We start from the raw sequence: 16,604 nt of genomic DNA on the forward strand, positions 1-16,604 counted from the left end.
TCCTACGACGACGTCCTGCTGGTGATGGAGAGAGAAAACACTCGGAGCGTGTTTCGCACACATCCCGTTCTCGTTCACGAGTGAATAACGGCAGGATGGAGCCGTATCAATCCCACATGAACGTTGCACCATGATCTTAAAGTCTCTCGAGTGCTTACAGCTGCCTGAGAGGAATCCAAGGTGCAACCTGACAGGAGGGGACAGCCTGGGAATCAGTGAGGGAGATGGGACCACGATGAAGGATTGGTGTGTGTGTGTGTGTGTGTGTGTGTGTGTGTGTGTGTGTTAAGGGAGGAGTGTGTGTGTGTGTGCGTGTGTGTGTGTTTTGTGTGGTATCTTTAATCCGCACACACAGAACAAGTAAACAGGCCGTTGTCTGTTTGACACCGTGAGCCCCGGTGGAGAGCGAGAGGATTTACGGACTAACATGTGAGCTCATTTCGACACTTCCTCCACGCCGCTAAATCACACGCTCCTCCTGACTGGACTCCACTTTGGCTGATGACTTTACCACCACTGACTGTCCCTAAGCTCTGCATTCTCCTGATAGCTGTATTATTATCAGTCGCCCCATACACAGAGAAGATATCTCACCCTGCTCCTCACTGCTCTCCACAGAGAAGATATCTCACCCTGCTCCTCACTGCTCTCCACAGAGAAGATATCTCACCCTGCTCCTCACTGCTCTCCACAGATAAGATATCTCACCCTGCTCCTCACTGCTGTCCACAGAGAAGATGTCCCACCCTGCTCCTCACTGCTCTCCACAGAGAAGATGTCCCACCCTGCTACTCGCTGCTCTCCACAGAGAAGATGTCCCACCCTGCTCCTCACTGCTCTCTACAGAGAAGATATCTCACCCTGCTCCTCACTGCTCTCCACAGAGAAGATATCTCACCCTGCTCCTCACCACAGAGAAGATATCTCACCCTGCTCCTCACCACAGAGAAGATCTCTCACCCTGCTCCTCACCACAGAGAAGATATCTCACCCTGCTCCTCACCACAGAGATCTCTCACCCTGCTCCTCACCACAGAGAAGATCTCTCACCCTGCTCCTCACCACAGAGAAGATATCTCACCCTGCTCCTCACCACAGAGAAGATATCTCACCCTGCTCCTCACTGCTGTCCACAGAGAAGATATCTCACCCTGCTCCTCACTGCTCTCCACAGAGAAGATATCTCACCCTGCTCCTCACTGCTCTCCACAGAGAAGATGTCTCACCCTGCTCTTCACTGCTCTCCACAGAGAAGATATCTCACCCTGCTCCTCACTGCTCTCAAGATCTCAGTTCACTTTGGGTTTCAAGAGATTTCTCCAACATCACCTTGTCTGATGACGCCCTGATGGCCCTGATGAAGACCTACCTACGCGTTGGTCATTTTAAACATTTTTCTTTGCCATGTAAAATAAAGGGATTTAAATTATTCCAACCTACAGTGTGCCTTGGATTGTTTTTGAAGGCAACTTGCTTCTTTTTTTTAAACATTCGATCAAGATATCACTCATGCAGAGTCCTTCACAAGATGGAATAATCACCTTGTCTGACTTTTCAATATCACCTCTGAGTCACCCAGTCGTTCGTTTTTCCACTCGCCCGCCGCAGTTTTCAAATTGAAAGCACAACTGTTTAATGAAATGACACAACTGTAAATGTGCTTTTGAATAAGCGTGTTGTCGGTGTCAGTCCTGTCATAACTTACAGCAATAACAACGTCTGACTTGGGGAGTATAGGGGAGAAAGTGTGTGTGTGTGTGTGTGTGTGTGTGTGTGTGTGTGGAGGAGAGAGGTGGGCGTGGGGTGGGGAGGGGGCGGCCAGTGGGTGATAATAGGAGTGCAGAAGGGCAGAGGGAGAGGAGAGAGAGTAAATCTGCTTCGTGCCCCCCCCCCCCCCAGCAGCATCAGCTTTGTGTGTGTGTGTGTGTAGCGTGCAGTGTGTTTTCATGTGTGTGTGTGTGTGTGTGTGTGTTTGTGTGTGTGGAGCGTGCAGTGTTTTCATGTGTGTGTGTGGAGCATGCAGTGTGTTTTCATGTGTGTGTGTGGAGCATGCAGTGTGTTTTCATGTGTGTGTGTGTGTGTGTGTGTGTGTGTGGAGCGTGCAGTGTGTTTTCATGTGTGTGTGTGTGTGTGTGTGTGTGGAGCATGCAGTGTGTTTTCGTGTGTGTGTGTGGAGCGTGCAGTGTGTTTTCACGTGTGTGTGTGTGTGGAGCATGCAGTGTGTTTTCATGTATGTATGTGTGTGTGTGTGTGTGTGTGTGTGTGTGTGTGTGTGGAGCATGCAGTGTGTTTTCATGTGTTTGTGTGGAGCATGCAGTGTGTTTTCATGTGTGTGTGTGTGTGTGTGTGTGTGTGTGTGGAGCGTGCAGTGTGTTTTCATGTGTGTGTGTGTGTGTGTGTGTGTGTGGAGCATGCAGTGTGTTTTCAGGGGTTTCCATGCTGTCACAAAGAGGCCTGTGAGGCTGGCTTATTTACCCTGCAGTAAAACCCGAGAGGGAGTATACCCCGCCGTAAAAGTGGAGTGAGGCGCTCAGTGGAATTAGATTTAGGGCTGTCTCCGGCCATGCCGTAAGGGAAAACCCACCCTGTTGCTCTCAGTCCCGTATAGGTGAGTTTAAAGGGGGACTTCACCCAAAAACAAGGCTGATTTATTTTGCACATAAGCAGTGTTGGGGGGTAACTCATTATAAAAGTAACATATTACATGTAATATATTACTTTTAGCAGTAACTCATTAATATAACTTATTACTTCAGTAATATTATACCAGTTACTTTGTCAAGTAACTCAAGTTACAAATTGAGTTTTTTTTTTTTTTTAAATCAAAGCACATATTTAAATAAAGATACAATCAATCAAACTATGCAAATAACCATTATAGATGACAATAACAAAGGAAAAAAATAACATTTTTGGATTGTTTACACTGACTTCAAGAAGGTTGAAATAATTTTTTGGGAACGTTGCGGGGCAGCGATGTCATTCTGCTGCTGCTGGTGTTTTGGTGAAAGTAATGCAAAAGTAGTGTAATAAGTAAAGAGTTACTCTACACAGACAGTAATATTGTAAAGTAACTTATTACTTTCAAGTGAAAGTAACGAGTAATATGTAGTATATTGCATTTTGAAAGTAACTCGCCCAACCCTGCACATAGGTGATGTCATTCATACACAAATGACATCACTGGTCCGCAACTTTGAACTGAAATCAACTCTCGATAACTGTCAAACTAAATGAATGCCTCTGTTTAGTTTTCCGATATGTGTGAGATTATGCGCAAAAATAAATCTGCATTGTTTTTCGCTGAAATGTTCCTTTAAAGAAACACATCACATTCTGTTCAGAATCAGAGGGGTGCCATATGTTTCAGAAGAGTTTTTAATTAAAGAGAGAGGTATTACATTGTTCTCAGTCCTTGGTTACATAGTGGTTATGATACAATGACAATATATTAATTCAGCATAAAGGAGCGCTTGTGCAATTAAGGGTTATTATACATTTCAATCTGCTATTTGTATAAGCACTTATTTGACTGTACAAGATGGATTTTACAGATGAATGCAAAATGTGCTTCTGATTTTTTTTGTACTTTTTGTTGTGAAGAAAAGTCCTTCTCAAAGCAGCCGGCAACGTCATCGTCACATGATCACATGACATGATGAAAGATGGCTTCTTGTCGCTGGAAGCCAAACTAACATTATTGAGTGAATTCGACATGACATACACAGTACAGAGGCTGATGGCTGTGCCATCCACATGGCAAAGATACAGTACTGCATAATAATGTCCGTGACTCTGACCAACACGTTACAAACGGAGTGAGTGCTCGTCTCAACATGTTCTCGGCTGAGAGGCTGGCTGACATTCGGAGTCCCTCTCCGTGTGGGAGAGTATTGCTTTGTTACATTCAACAGCTCGATCACATTCAAATTCATTTCAGGAAACTCCGCGGCGGCTCAGGCGTTTGTACTCGGAGTAACAACAGCATGCAATAGGTGGCGTTTGATAGCAGCTAAAAAGTCTATAGCCTACAAGCAGTTACCGTACATCCAAAGTAAATCTGTAAATCTTTGAGCTGTGACTTGAGATGTGTAGCTAGTATGCAGCTGTCTATACATCTAAAGAGTGGCAAATGAAAAGTTTGTGAAGCTTTTTTTTTTATATATATATATTTTGGCCAAGTTTGTATAAAAATAACTGTGGAATACAGATAAAGGATGGTTATCACATATCATTCAATTTAGACAATGAAATCAGTGAATGTTTAGTACCTTTGTCTTCAAAGTATGTGAATCCCTATTACCGCCTCATAAAACCACATAACAAATTTCCGTAGTTATCTATATATTTTGTTATGCTGAATCATTCTTCATCTGTATGTGTAACTTAAGATTATTTGTACTTCTGTTAAGACTTATGTGATGACAATGTTTTATACAAAATGGGCCAACGGAAAACTGACAGGCGGTGTGTGTGCGGAAGCTTTACGGCCTCTATTTTGTAACGTTGTATTGTTTTACAACCTACTTCGACTAACTTTAAGAAACTGAGATTTCAATAGTCCTCTGGTTTTGATCAACAAAACGTATCCACCTCTGTTAAAGTGAGCGTGAACAGGCCTGAATGCTGTGTTCTGTCTAACCGCTGCTGTGCTCTCAAATCAATTCCTTGCTCCTCGTCTCCGAACCCCTTGTGACAAGTGGCCCCGGGGTCAACACGGAGCGAGGGGAGTGAGTCATTCCAAGGCACTTGATTCTTTTCATTTCCCTATAGGTGATGTCACAATGTTACAATGTTACAGTGTGACAATGTGACAATGTTACAGGTGATGGACAGACAAATCAACAATGTGCTTTTTGCTAATGCCCTTATCTCCAGGATACAAAATGCACTTAACTTCATGACATGATGAAACACGACGCGTCATCACGTTCTAACTCATCAAAGTTCTCAAATTAGATACACTTTGGTATGATCAACTTACAATTGTGCACTTTGACGACCCCTAGGTGACATACTGCCCGATAAAACTTGTGCCGATGAATACATTTTTAGATTATTACCAGCATTTTAAATACCATGCAAATATGGTTGTTAAAAAATAAACGCATTTTTTTTGCAAATGAAAAGACATGGAGATGATAATAGATACATTCAAATAGTAACACAAAATCAAAATGAAAATATTGCTACACGCAGAAGGCAAATCACTAAGCCTGAAAAGGCAATAAACTCAGTGATCTGAGTTAAATTATGGACATAATCACAGCACCGAGAAACACATAAAAGAACAAAAATCGAAAGTCCGCCTTCTTCGTAGTCATAACTAAACAACAGGCCTCAGCGCAAAACGTCAGAACAGGAAATAAAATGGTGTTGATACTAAAGCTAACTAAAGACATACACAGCCAAAGATAAAGGTATTACCAGTCCATGCTGTGATACAATGTATATGGTCATACACAGCCTGTGCTTTATAGGTGAATCGATGTGGAAACAGTCAAACGACTTTGTGGTCCCGGGGACTTTCCGGTTGCCACTGGTTGCCATGAAGCTGTAAAATGCCCTGTAAAACCTCCAACCAGACCTTGTAGCAGAAGAGGTACTGCTCCTGAAAGGGGAGAGAGACAAAGGGCATGTTTGGGGAAATGTCTGTTTTCTGACTTGAACTTTGACCTTTACCCCCTTCTGCTGGCACTGACCTTGGTCTGAATCATCCCATAGCGCTGAAGTCTCATCTCCTTTACTATGTCCGTTACGTTAATCTGAGGATGAGGAGAGGAGGGAGGTGTTAGTGAGTGAGATGTGTGCGAACTATTTTAGGAATATAGCATTTAATAATAAGAATACAAAGCCTGGTATCCAGACCCCCAATGAATCCCTCATTGGGGGTCTGGACGCAAGGCTATCCGCCACTGATTCGGTGACGTATTTTTCAGCCCCAACTGATTGGTTGCTGTCTGTTGTCAATCATCGAACTGTTTGACCAATCACAGTAGCGAAGCAGGACGACTTCAATGATTCTGCGCCAAAGAACTTTAATTTTTTTTTATAAGAACAGAAGGCTAATAGGTTGTTCCACTGCAACATCATGGCGGGAGCGTTGTTGTCAAAAAAACAACAAGAGCGTTGTCTCTTGACTTCAATACTCTTTGTCTGCTGCATCCGGTAGACTGGTACCTATATCGACAACTTTAGCTGCAAGCAGCTCAACAACCGACCAATGGATTTCAAAGCTGATGGGTAACTGGACTCCAACCGCTTAACGGGCAAAACCTTTGGTCACTCACAGTGGCGTTTTGAGCCCGGTGAAGCGGTTCCAGCGGCACGTAGTGTGCTTAATTAGCTAATGTAGCTAACAGCTATCTATTAATTCAAATTCTGTCAACAGCCAATCAGATTCCTTTGTTTCACTCTCTCCTTAGCCCTAACCCTAACAAAACCTGCCCCTCCCCTCTCACACACACACACACACACACACACTCACAGACACACGCACGCACGCGCACACACACACACACACACGCACACACACACACACACACACACAGTGGCGCTGGAAGTACTTTTAGGTAGGGGGTGCTGTAAGGAAGGGACGCTCCTTAAGAAAATTTGACGTTTTTTGGACTTTCATCCATATTTAGAAGAATATTTAATTTTAAATTAACATTAGGATTATACTGTTGTGATGTCATTATTCAGTATCTTCTCCTTTTCTCACTCACTTTCATATAAGCACCTGGTCTCCCTTTAGTCGTTTTACACTACTACACTACAGACAGCAACACAGGCATAAACACTGAACTTATTATTATTATTATGGAAAACCAGATTATGATGAAAATCAAACACTTTTGAAGAGAGAGCGTATGAAATAAGATTAGAGCTGGGAAGCACAAACTGTTTTTAATGCATTTTGTTGGTGGTATAAACACAAGACAGCCAAATCCAACAATTTCAAAAATCCCATCTCTTGCCACCAGGGGGTGCTGCAGCACCCTCAGCACCCACCTTCCAGCTCCCTTGCACACACACACACTTGAGAGAAGGGCTAAAAATAATTCTAACAGTGCTAACAGAGAGCTTCCACAGCAGTTTAGTAAAGGCTTATTGCTGTGAATGAGTACGCACCGTGCACGCACCGCGCGCACACACGCGCGCACACACACACACACACACACACACACACACACACACACACACACACACACACACACACACACACCGCCTTGTGTCCAGACCCATATGAAGAGTGCTGACAACCGTGATTAATATGGGGCTGGATACCAGGCTAACAAAACGGATCATGATTCATGATTCATGATTCATGCATTAAAAAACAAAGATGACTTCCACTCACAGGCAAGTCGTTCTCTATGAGGGTGAGGATGATGTCCGTGCAGATGAGGACCCCCGTGCGTCCGATGCCGGCGCTGCAGTGCACGGTGATAGGGCCCTTGTGGTGCACCGCTCGCAGGTAGCGGATGAAGCGAACCAGCTGCTCTGAGCAGTGCGGCACGCCGTGGTCAGGCCAGTGGGTGAACTGCAGGTGACGGACGAAGTGGCTCTCCCTGGTCTGGAATGACAAGGAGTTCAAGAAATGTCCCACATGAAAGTTAGTCATCATGATGTCAGTCTGAGAACATTTCCCTAACATTTACACTATCATCTTAACCCTCACTGATAGTATCATGACACATATTGTTGATGTAGTACTGCAGGTTTACCGCTAGGGGGAGCTCTAGGGAAAGACATCATACTTCCGGGGGTAAAGGTGACCTGATCTATAAATGATGTGAGTCAAGGATGGACATTGAGAATGAACGCACGTCGTGAGAGTGATTTACCACTCTGACAGCACACGGCGAGGTGCCATGCATAATCACCCGTTTAGAAAAAAACAGAGGATAAAAAAGACTTGGGAGTGATTGACAGGTCGCCTGTCCAGTGATCGCGCAGCTCGCGGATCACGGACCAATAGCAGGCTGCGCTGCGGCTCTTTCTCTTCCAAATTTACGTCACTTCTGGCTCCCTAAAACCAAGATGGCCACGGCCAAAATGCCAAAGCCAAGGCTTCAAAACGGGACAAACCACATCAACCAACGGGTGATGTCACGTTCACTACGTCCATCTTTTCGAGTCTATTCTAGCACTCCACCACTCGCCTCTCTTCTCACTCACCTCCGTCTCCACCATGCGAATGACCTTGATGTGGAAGTACTCCAGGGACTGGTGGTTCTCCAGGTGAAGCCGGTACCTCCCGGTGTCCAGAGGCACGCCCACCTTCTCCGGCCAGTACTTGTGACACTTGAGCCTTCCCCTCTCCACCTCCTGGGTCATCATGGCGATGACGTCCGATTTGTTCTCCCACACCATCTGCCAGAAGGCGGGCACCGTGCAGGGCAGCGGGCCCTGGCACGAGATGTAGAAGAACTCCTCGGCGCCGACCTGCATGCGGATGTAGCTGGCGTTGATGTAGTCGCGGTTCCCTCCGAGGGCGACGCGGGTTTTGTCGTCTATCGGAGGGGAGAGAGGGGGAGGAGGTGGCGGAGAGAAGGAAACACAGACATGGATTCAGCCCGGATTAGGAAGAACGCCAGCAGAATGTGTCCAGTGTGTGAGAGCGTGTGAGTAACGTGTGAATTATAGAGGTTGCTTATGTTTTTCTAGAGGTTTTTCAATAAGCAACGGACACAATGCCACCTTGTTGTGTTGCCAAACGCACGCTATCTGAGAGTACAGCAAATAAGGCCAAGTAAACAACCACCGGGGTGCAGAGTCAGGCGCAACACCCGCTGCTGTGAAGAGGGCTGTTGATGACGAGAGGGCTGATAGAAGGAAGGTGGAGAGGAATGTTCTCTGGCTTAGTCCCCCTCCTCCCCCTCCCCCCTCCTCCCCCCCCTCTCCCCCTGCTTGGGAGGTCAGAAAACCACAGTCCACAAATGTTGCTTTGCTAAATAAAAGAGTTACAAGCGTTTTAGTAATGGATGGCATCAGTATTCCCCATAAACAAAGTGCTGCTTGTTGGGCCCACACTTGCACAAACAGCACTTAGAAGAGGCTGCAGGCAACAAGGCATGTGGCGAGGTGGCGAGGTAATTCCACCGGGGGTCCCTATCTTTTTCATCACTCTCATTCATCTTCGCCTCTGACGCCCCTCCATCCCAACAGGCACAACTCTCAAGAGTCGGAAAAGCAAACGCTCGTGTATGCGAGTTGTGTGTGTGTGTGTGAGTGCGCGCGCACATGCACATGCACGCGTGTGTGTGTGTGTGTGTGTGTGTGTGTGTGTGTGTGTGCGCGTGCGTGCGCGCGCACACACACACACACACACACACACACACACACACACACACACACACACACACACGTGTGCGTGCGCGCACATGCACGCGTGTGTGTGTGTGTGTGTGTGTGTGTGTGCACGTTCAGCTCGCACATTAATGTGTTTCCCTGCAAGGTTTCCACATCGAGAACATCATACTGCTCCACGTGTGAGAGAGAGACCAACAGAATGGAGAGGCAAAGTGAACGTCACTTCCTGCTTCAGCACTGTACCAGAGATTTTCTTCCGCAATTTATTTCCCCATAGACATTTCGTAAAATGGTTGTAAAAATAGTTTTACTTGGTCAAACCAAACGGTTCAGCTATATTTAGAATCAGGAGAGACCATAGAACAACTTTCACTCAGACCAAAACAAAAAACAACAACATCGAAAGAATATTTTCTTTAAACCCCGCATTTTTTTACGTTTTGGTCAGAGTGAAATGTTATGCGATCTCTCCTGTTTCTAAATATATCTGTACCGTTTGGTTTGAACAAGTAAAACTATTTTATAAGCATTTTACAAATTGTCTATGGGAAAATAAATGGTGGATGAAAATCTCTGGTACAGTGCTGAAGCAGGAAGTGACGTTCCACTTTGGCTCTCTATACTTGCTCACGTCCTCAATATCAATGTTAGCCACAACTGATGCAATAAACATTGGGATTGCACACACACATGTACGCACATGCACGCGTGCGCACACATGCACATACACACACACACACACACACACACACACACACACACACACACACACACACACACACACACACACACACACACACACACACACACACACACACACACACAGGTACAGCATATGCTTACAGCTCACTTCTCTGTCTTGTCCCGTGCAAAACACTATTCACCTTATGTAGCCCCGCCCACTTGACGCGTTTGTGTTACGACTTCCTGCTCCGAAACGCCGGCTGTTGGGGGGGTGGGGGGTCCCGTTAGGGGGGTGGCCCACCCCCCAGGACAAGATAGGGGACGGGGGAAACACTGAATTCGCTCCTCAAGCTGCCATATTTATTAAAATAATAATATCTGACCATGTTGGTAACAGATGACACCTTCCTCATCATCACATATCAGGCTGAGTCTGATGAGCCCAAGGAAATCTTTTAGTGCTACTGGTGAATTATTGATACTAATGTCGGAAGTTATTTGTTGCAGGGGGAAGTGCTGAAGTGGCCTAAGCAAACAGCCCCACTCCCGACCGTAAAGAGCTGAGTGTCCCGACAGTAAAGAGCTGAGTGTCAGCTCAAACTGCTGCTAAGAAGAGTGCTAACAAACAGCCTGCGCTATAAATGCCAAGTCTGTGAGTATCCAGCTTTTACAAGCTCGAGCCCACCAATAAAAAAAACTCATATAGGGGAACATAAAGTGAAGCATAAAGTGGAGAAAGTAAGAGTTAAGATGCGGCCTACAGAATTGTCAAATAAGCAAACTCCCGCTGAAGCGTGTGAGACTCACAGGGCAGGATGTCTCGGTAGCGGTTCTTGTCTCGGTTCTCCGGGGCTTTTCCCACCACACAGTTATCTGAGGGCTTCAGATGCTCCAGAGCCTGCAACCAACAACATTACCATAATGATACATCATCCAAAACACTAACATATGAATCACTTAAGATGCAACTGGCTCACACAGTACGACCGTCTACAGCAGTGGTTCCCAAAGTGGGGGGGCGGGAGGACCCCCGGGGGGGGGCGGGAGGACCCCCGGGGGGGGGGGGGGGGGGGGCGCAGGACACCACTGGGTGGGTCGCGAGATGATTTCCAGAATGTGTGAAATTAGCCTAAAGAATAATGTGAACTACAAAATGTGTGAAATACTTTTTAAAAACCATTAAAAAGAGCACATTTTCACCACAATTGTTTATTTTGTTTCCGAAACGTTTGTATGCTTCAAACACCACGGGGATATTGGGGGTCGCAAGCCTCTGGCACCGTTATTTTGGGGGTCGGGGGCTGAAGAGTTTGGGAACCCTTGGTCTACAGTGCTCTAATAACTCAGTGCAGTGAGTGAGTGAGTGAGTGAGTGAGTGAGTGAATGAGTGAGTGAGTGAGTGTGCGTGCGTGTGTGCGTGTGTGTGCGCGCGTGCGTGCGTGTGTGGATTTATGAATGTGTATACTTGACTGAGATTTATTTCTATTTTTCATGCGCTGGCATTCATTCAAACATCTCCACGGCTAACAGAGCGATACGCATGTGCATTCCACTGACACCAGTTCATCATTCTGCACATTAGAATTGGTATAAACTAGTATGGTATGAGTGATAGCAGTCTCTGTATAGTTCCTATGTTACAATCAGTGTGTGGGGACAGCTGGTCAATGTGCACACTGACCAGTCAATGTGTACATTTAGCATTTTTGACACTGTTTACCATCATTAGACAGATCGACTAACGTGCACATTTCCTATTTTCCCCCGCGTGGAGCACATACAGTACACACCATGAACTCTTTGACCAGCTCCTCCTGGTCCAGTTGATGCTGCAGGACCTGGATGAGGGCTTTGACCCTGCAGCCTGAGTACTGGCTGGTCTTGGAGGGACTGATGAGAGCCAGGCTGGCCAGCTCTTCTCCTGACACGATGGGAGGGCCTGGAGAGAAAGACAACCAAAGATGCAATGAATGAATGATAACCCCGCCTCCTGAAGAATATAACATTACAAAATGAGAAATGGAGTGAAAGAGTTGCAATTAGTGCCTCCTGAGCAGATCTCATTTATTTTCACGATGAATTCTTACATTTTTTAATTTCCCCTTTCTCTCAAGTAGTACCTGTAGGTACTACTTGTACCTGTAGTACCTGAACGTACCCCTAGGTGTACGCGTACCCCAGTTTGTGAACCGCTGGATAGAAGGAACAGATAGCCTACCTGCTGGGGGTGAGGTCACTTCCTGGCTGGCGGGCTGAAACGCATCATCATCGTCTTCTTCTTCGCTGCTCCAGCCGTCTGACTGGATGTTCATCATGTCTTTGCAGGGTTGGTCCAAAAGTGTGGTCAGGACGTGTTTCCTGGGGGGGAGTCAGGGGGGGAGACCACACCATTTTTTACTCTTCGGTAGGAGGAGGGGATGAAATCATGCAAGCAGGAGGTTCCTTTTCCTGCGACCTTTCCACCTAAAATGCAGTATAGACAAGAGGCTAATGTATCTATGTCCTTCTGTCATACTTTTGCTACGCTAACTGTTCAACTCATTATATTTGTCTGATGGGGGTTTATCACAGCGCACATGCAGCCTAAAGATCTACCAAGCTGGTGTTTCATTTATTGCTCTCTGCTGCCTCCTTGTGGTTGAGGAGGGAACACTCCAGCAGACCAAAATGAAAGAGAGGGGGAGAGAAAGAGGGCAGACAAAATGAGAGGAGAGGAGTTATATTCTACCTTTCAGAGGCTCCGTGCAACATGTCGGTGACATTCAGGGACGGACAGCAAGTTCGACGAGAGGGGGTGCTGTTACGGCTCTCCTGTTCAACAGACAGGGGGCGCCAGAGGAGGCAGGCAGACAGACAGAAATGAGGAGCGAGATGTTAAGCAGAGCAGGTTAGAGAAAATTATTTAAGAGTTGAGGAGAGTTATTCAGTTTTGACGAGAATGCACAGAGAAATGGCTGCACTGTCTTTCATATATTTGTGTGTACGTACGTACGTGTGTGTGTGTGTGTGTGTGTGTGTGTGTGTGTGTGTGTGTGTGTGTGTGTGTGTGTGTGTACACACAGGCGTGCGTCAGTGTGTGCACGTGCATGTGTGTGTGTTACCTGTTCAATGGCATTCTCATCTGTTACAACAGCCAGTCGGTGTGGGGGAACAGGGGTTGAGGTCAGGAACACATCATCTACTCCAGGATCTAGAGTCAGATCTGATGCAACAAGATCAGAATCGTACATGATATATTTCAGCGCTATTTCTGCTGCTGCAAATTCCACTGCTTAATAAAAGAAGTAGAGAAATGATCCTCACCATCCTCAGGAGAGACTTTCTCTGGAGAGTCAGCGTCTTCAAAACGGGTAAACTTTGACTGGAATTCTGACTGGAAGTCCCTATTCCAGTTAAGAAGAGCTGCAAAAGAAAGATTTGTTTAGAAATGTATTAGGCTACCCTACATCAGCCATACCCAAACTTCAGAATGCCGCGGACCGCTTCGAAATCTGAAAATGTCCCAGGGTTCACCAAACCCTTTCATCGCAACTCTGATCAACACACGTAGACTAAGGTGAAGTATTTCCTTGAATATATATATTTTTTATTTCATAAACAGAACGTGGGCATACGCCAATGCTGATTATTTAATCATAAATATTTCACGATTAATTACAAAATTTAAAATTAAAAACGTCATACCTGCCAACATTACACTGTGAAAAATGCTACCTTATCTGTAAAGGGGAGACCATGGGTACTCATAGAACCCGTTTTCATTCAGATATCAACAGCTAACTTTGGAGCGTTATTTAGTCCCCTTCCCCAGAAGCTAGCATGACATGGTGATCATGTGATTTGACCCGGCCTGACTTGATCACTATAAGTGATCCACTGTAGTGGGGACAGACGTGTGAGAGCTCATACCAGGGGGGTGCTCCACAGTGGGAACAGACGTGTGAGAGCTCATACCAGGGGGGTGCTCCACAGTGGGGACAGACGTGTGAGAGCTCATACCAGGGGGGTGCTCCACAGTGGGGACAGACGTGTGAGAGCTCATACCAGGGGGGTGCTCCACCGGCTTATTCAGCGTGAGGTCACGGGAGGAGCCGGTGTCAGGCTTGGGCGCAGGAGCTCCGGGTTGGGAGGCCATGTTTGGTGGTGCCGCAGGTGCTTCGGAGTAGGCCAGGGGCTGGATGTCTCTGCAGATGGTGAGCTGCACGCTGCCCTCTGCCTTCCGCAGGAGGTCCACCACCTTGCTGTGGCTCAGCCCAGACACAATGATGCCGTTCACCTAGGAGGACACACACACACACAGCCAGGGTGAGTGAGCGCCGGGAGGTGCGAAAACACCGGAGTTTGCCGATCGATCGGGGGTTGTGCCGTGCGACGGGCTCGTTACCTCCAGGAGAATGTCTCCCACTCTCAGCCGGCCGTCCTGCTCGGCGACACCCCCGGAGCAGATGTCCTTGACTCGCAGCATGCTGCCATTGGTTCCCCCGACCAGAGCAAAGCCCAGCCCGCCTCCCTCAGGTTTAGAGAACTCCACCTGCATGATGCAACTCTGAAGGAGAGAGAGAGAGAGAGAGAGAGAGAGAGAGGGTGAGAGTGAGAGAGAGAGAGAGAGGGTGAGAGAGAGAGAGAGAGAGAGAGAGAGAGAGAGATTTCCTGTGTTTGTCATTGCACAAGCACATGCCAGATTTGTTACAGGACCTCCTTCCGTTTTTATTCACGCAGGAGGATTTCCCCCCAATTTTTCATCTTACTTTATGTTAAACTAGTCACCCACGACAGACATTTCTGAAATGTATGCAGTATCGAGCCACAAGGTGCCGCGCAATGGCCTGGAATAGAGGCCGATAGGGCCTGTGGGAGCCGTGCATGTATGTCCTTTAAAGCTTGTTTTCTGCCACACACACCGGCTCATATCCTTATTATATGATAGAGACAGAACTGGGAGCGCCTCTATTGACCTCCATCTGATCCCAGATCAGGACTGTGTGTGGGACCTGAGTCTCATGAGAGTCTCACAAGAGTCGAGACTTCAGCTGCAGTGGAGCAAGCAGCCATGTTTCACTTAGCGTAGCTGAAGGATTTTGTAAGTTGAGAATACGGACGATGCGTTTGAATTCGATGGCCGCTCGTATTTATTTGAGCCGGACTAACGTTATACGGATGACAAACTGAAGAGCGGGCGCAACGAGAGTTTCTATCTCAATGTGATAGACAGCAGACAGAGAGAGGGTGAACGCTGTTGCAAGGTAAATACAAGTGTTTTCTCTCTCTCTTTTACAATAACAATCTGAGCCAGTGTGCGTTGCAAAAACAAGCTTGTTTAGTGGACGTATGTCAATAATGCACCGATTTCAAAAATGTCTTCTCACACAACTTAATGTAGTTATACATACTGTAAACAGATATGAAAATAGGGTCCAGGTTGAGAAATACAGAAATTCTCCTTTAAAGTTAACGCATGAATCAGGTGTAAACAAAGACAATTTTGCACATGCACGCGCGCACACGAACACACACACACACACACATGCACACACACACACACACACACACACACACACACACACACACACACACGCATGCACAAATTGACCCCCAGCAGACTATGCAGGCGCAGACTGATGCGCAGCAGACTCAAGTTACAGTGTGGGTCATCATCAGACAGTTCAAAACAGAGAAAATGAGAGGAGATGAAGGAGTTAACAACCACAGGAGGATGGAGAGACAGAGAGAGGAAAGGCGAGATGTTTTTTGATAGACACGACCGTAAATATATTGTATCATGTTCAGAAACTTACATCCTGGTCTGCAGTGAGAGAGCGACATCTTAATCTTCCACCAGTCATATAAATCGGTTCATCTGGAGAAGAATAGAGGAAGGATTATAAATCAATCAGCCAGTGACCGCTTCAGACAGGACGAGTTATTCATTGATAGTAAATAAGAGTTATTGCATCGAATATTATGTTTTCACCAAGCATTGATCAAAAAATTCAAATGAGTGTGCTAAATAATCAGATACTACTAGAGTTCAACCTTCTTGCAAGTAATATTGTACCGTGTTACTTTCCAAAGGCGCTACCACCGCAAAAGTACAGCCACTGCCAGTGGTTGCGGTAATGGTTGGATTCTTCGGTTTGGTTGCACCAGTAAGATTCCAATGGTTTTAAGTCAGATCACTCTACGACCAAAACTCACTGAACCAGCAGCGAAAAGAATAACACTTCCACTTACTGCCGCGGCAGCAATAGTGCCCCTGGAAACCAGCAACATCTGTCAATTCCAAAATTCCATCCATCTATTTTCAGCCAATGAAAACGCAGACACACAAGAAAAAACAACTCCCACCGACCTCCCACCTCTTCGGCCATTTTGAAGCAGAAGTGTTGACGGGTGGGTCTCTTCTTCTATGACAGGTAAATAACGCGGCTCTTTTCAGACTGCCCCTGTCTACTGTCCACTCACCTCTGCCTGCCACCTAACTCACACCGCACACCGTCTCTAGGCAACTGAGCTACCTGCCCTATAGGCCACACGCAGTATGGCAATGGGACGGTGTGTGTGTGTGTGTGTGTGTGTGTGTGATGTGTGTGTGTGTGTGTGATGTG

General features: G+C 46.4%; 1 protein-coding gene across 1 annotated transcript in view; it reads right to left on the bottom strand.

Annotated features, from left to right (window-relative positions):
* Nucleotides 1–5,500: 5,500 nt before the first annotated feature.
* ptpn20 (protein tyrosine phosphatase non-receptor type 20) overlaps nucleotides 5,501–16,604 on the bottom strand; it is a gene marked incomplete at its 3' end in the record, with an annotated part of 42,910 nt that continues 31,806 nt past the window's right edge. Inside the window, exons 35-45 of the mRNA XM_083658245.1 lie at nucleotides 14,384–14,545; nucleotides 13,909–14,275; nucleotides 13,101–13,201; nucleotides 12,728–12,810; nucleotides 12,218–12,357; nucleotides 11,790–11,938; nucleotides 10,807–10,897; nucleotides 8,182–8,516; nucleotides 7,361–7,576; nucleotides 5,703–5,765; nucleotides 5,501–5,611 (exon numbers count right to left, since the gene is read on the bottom strand). Of these exons, the coding sequence (XP_083514371.1) occupies nucleotides 5,501–5,611; nucleotides 5,703–5,765; nucleotides 7,361–7,576; nucleotides 8,182–8,516; nucleotides 10,807–10,897; nucleotides 11,790–11,938; nucleotides 12,218–12,357; nucleotides 12,728–12,810; nucleotides 13,101–13,201; nucleotides 13,909–14,275; nucleotides 14,384–14,545 (1,818 nt within the window). The remainder of the gene's footprint in view (nucleotides 5,612–5,702; nucleotides 5,766–7,360; nucleotides 7,577–8,181; nucleotides 8,517–10,806; nucleotides 10,898–11,789; nucleotides 11,939–12,217; nucleotides 12,358–12,727; nucleotides 12,811–13,100; nucleotides 13,202–13,908; nucleotides 14,276–14,383; nucleotides 14,546–16,604) is intronic.

The sequence above is a fragment of the Poromitra crassiceps genome, assembly GCF_964638095.1.
Source record: "Poromitra crassiceps genome assembly, chromosome: 22".
NCBI lineage: Eukaryota > Metazoa > Chordata > Actinopteri > Beryciformes > Melamphaidae > Poromitra > Poromitra crassiceps.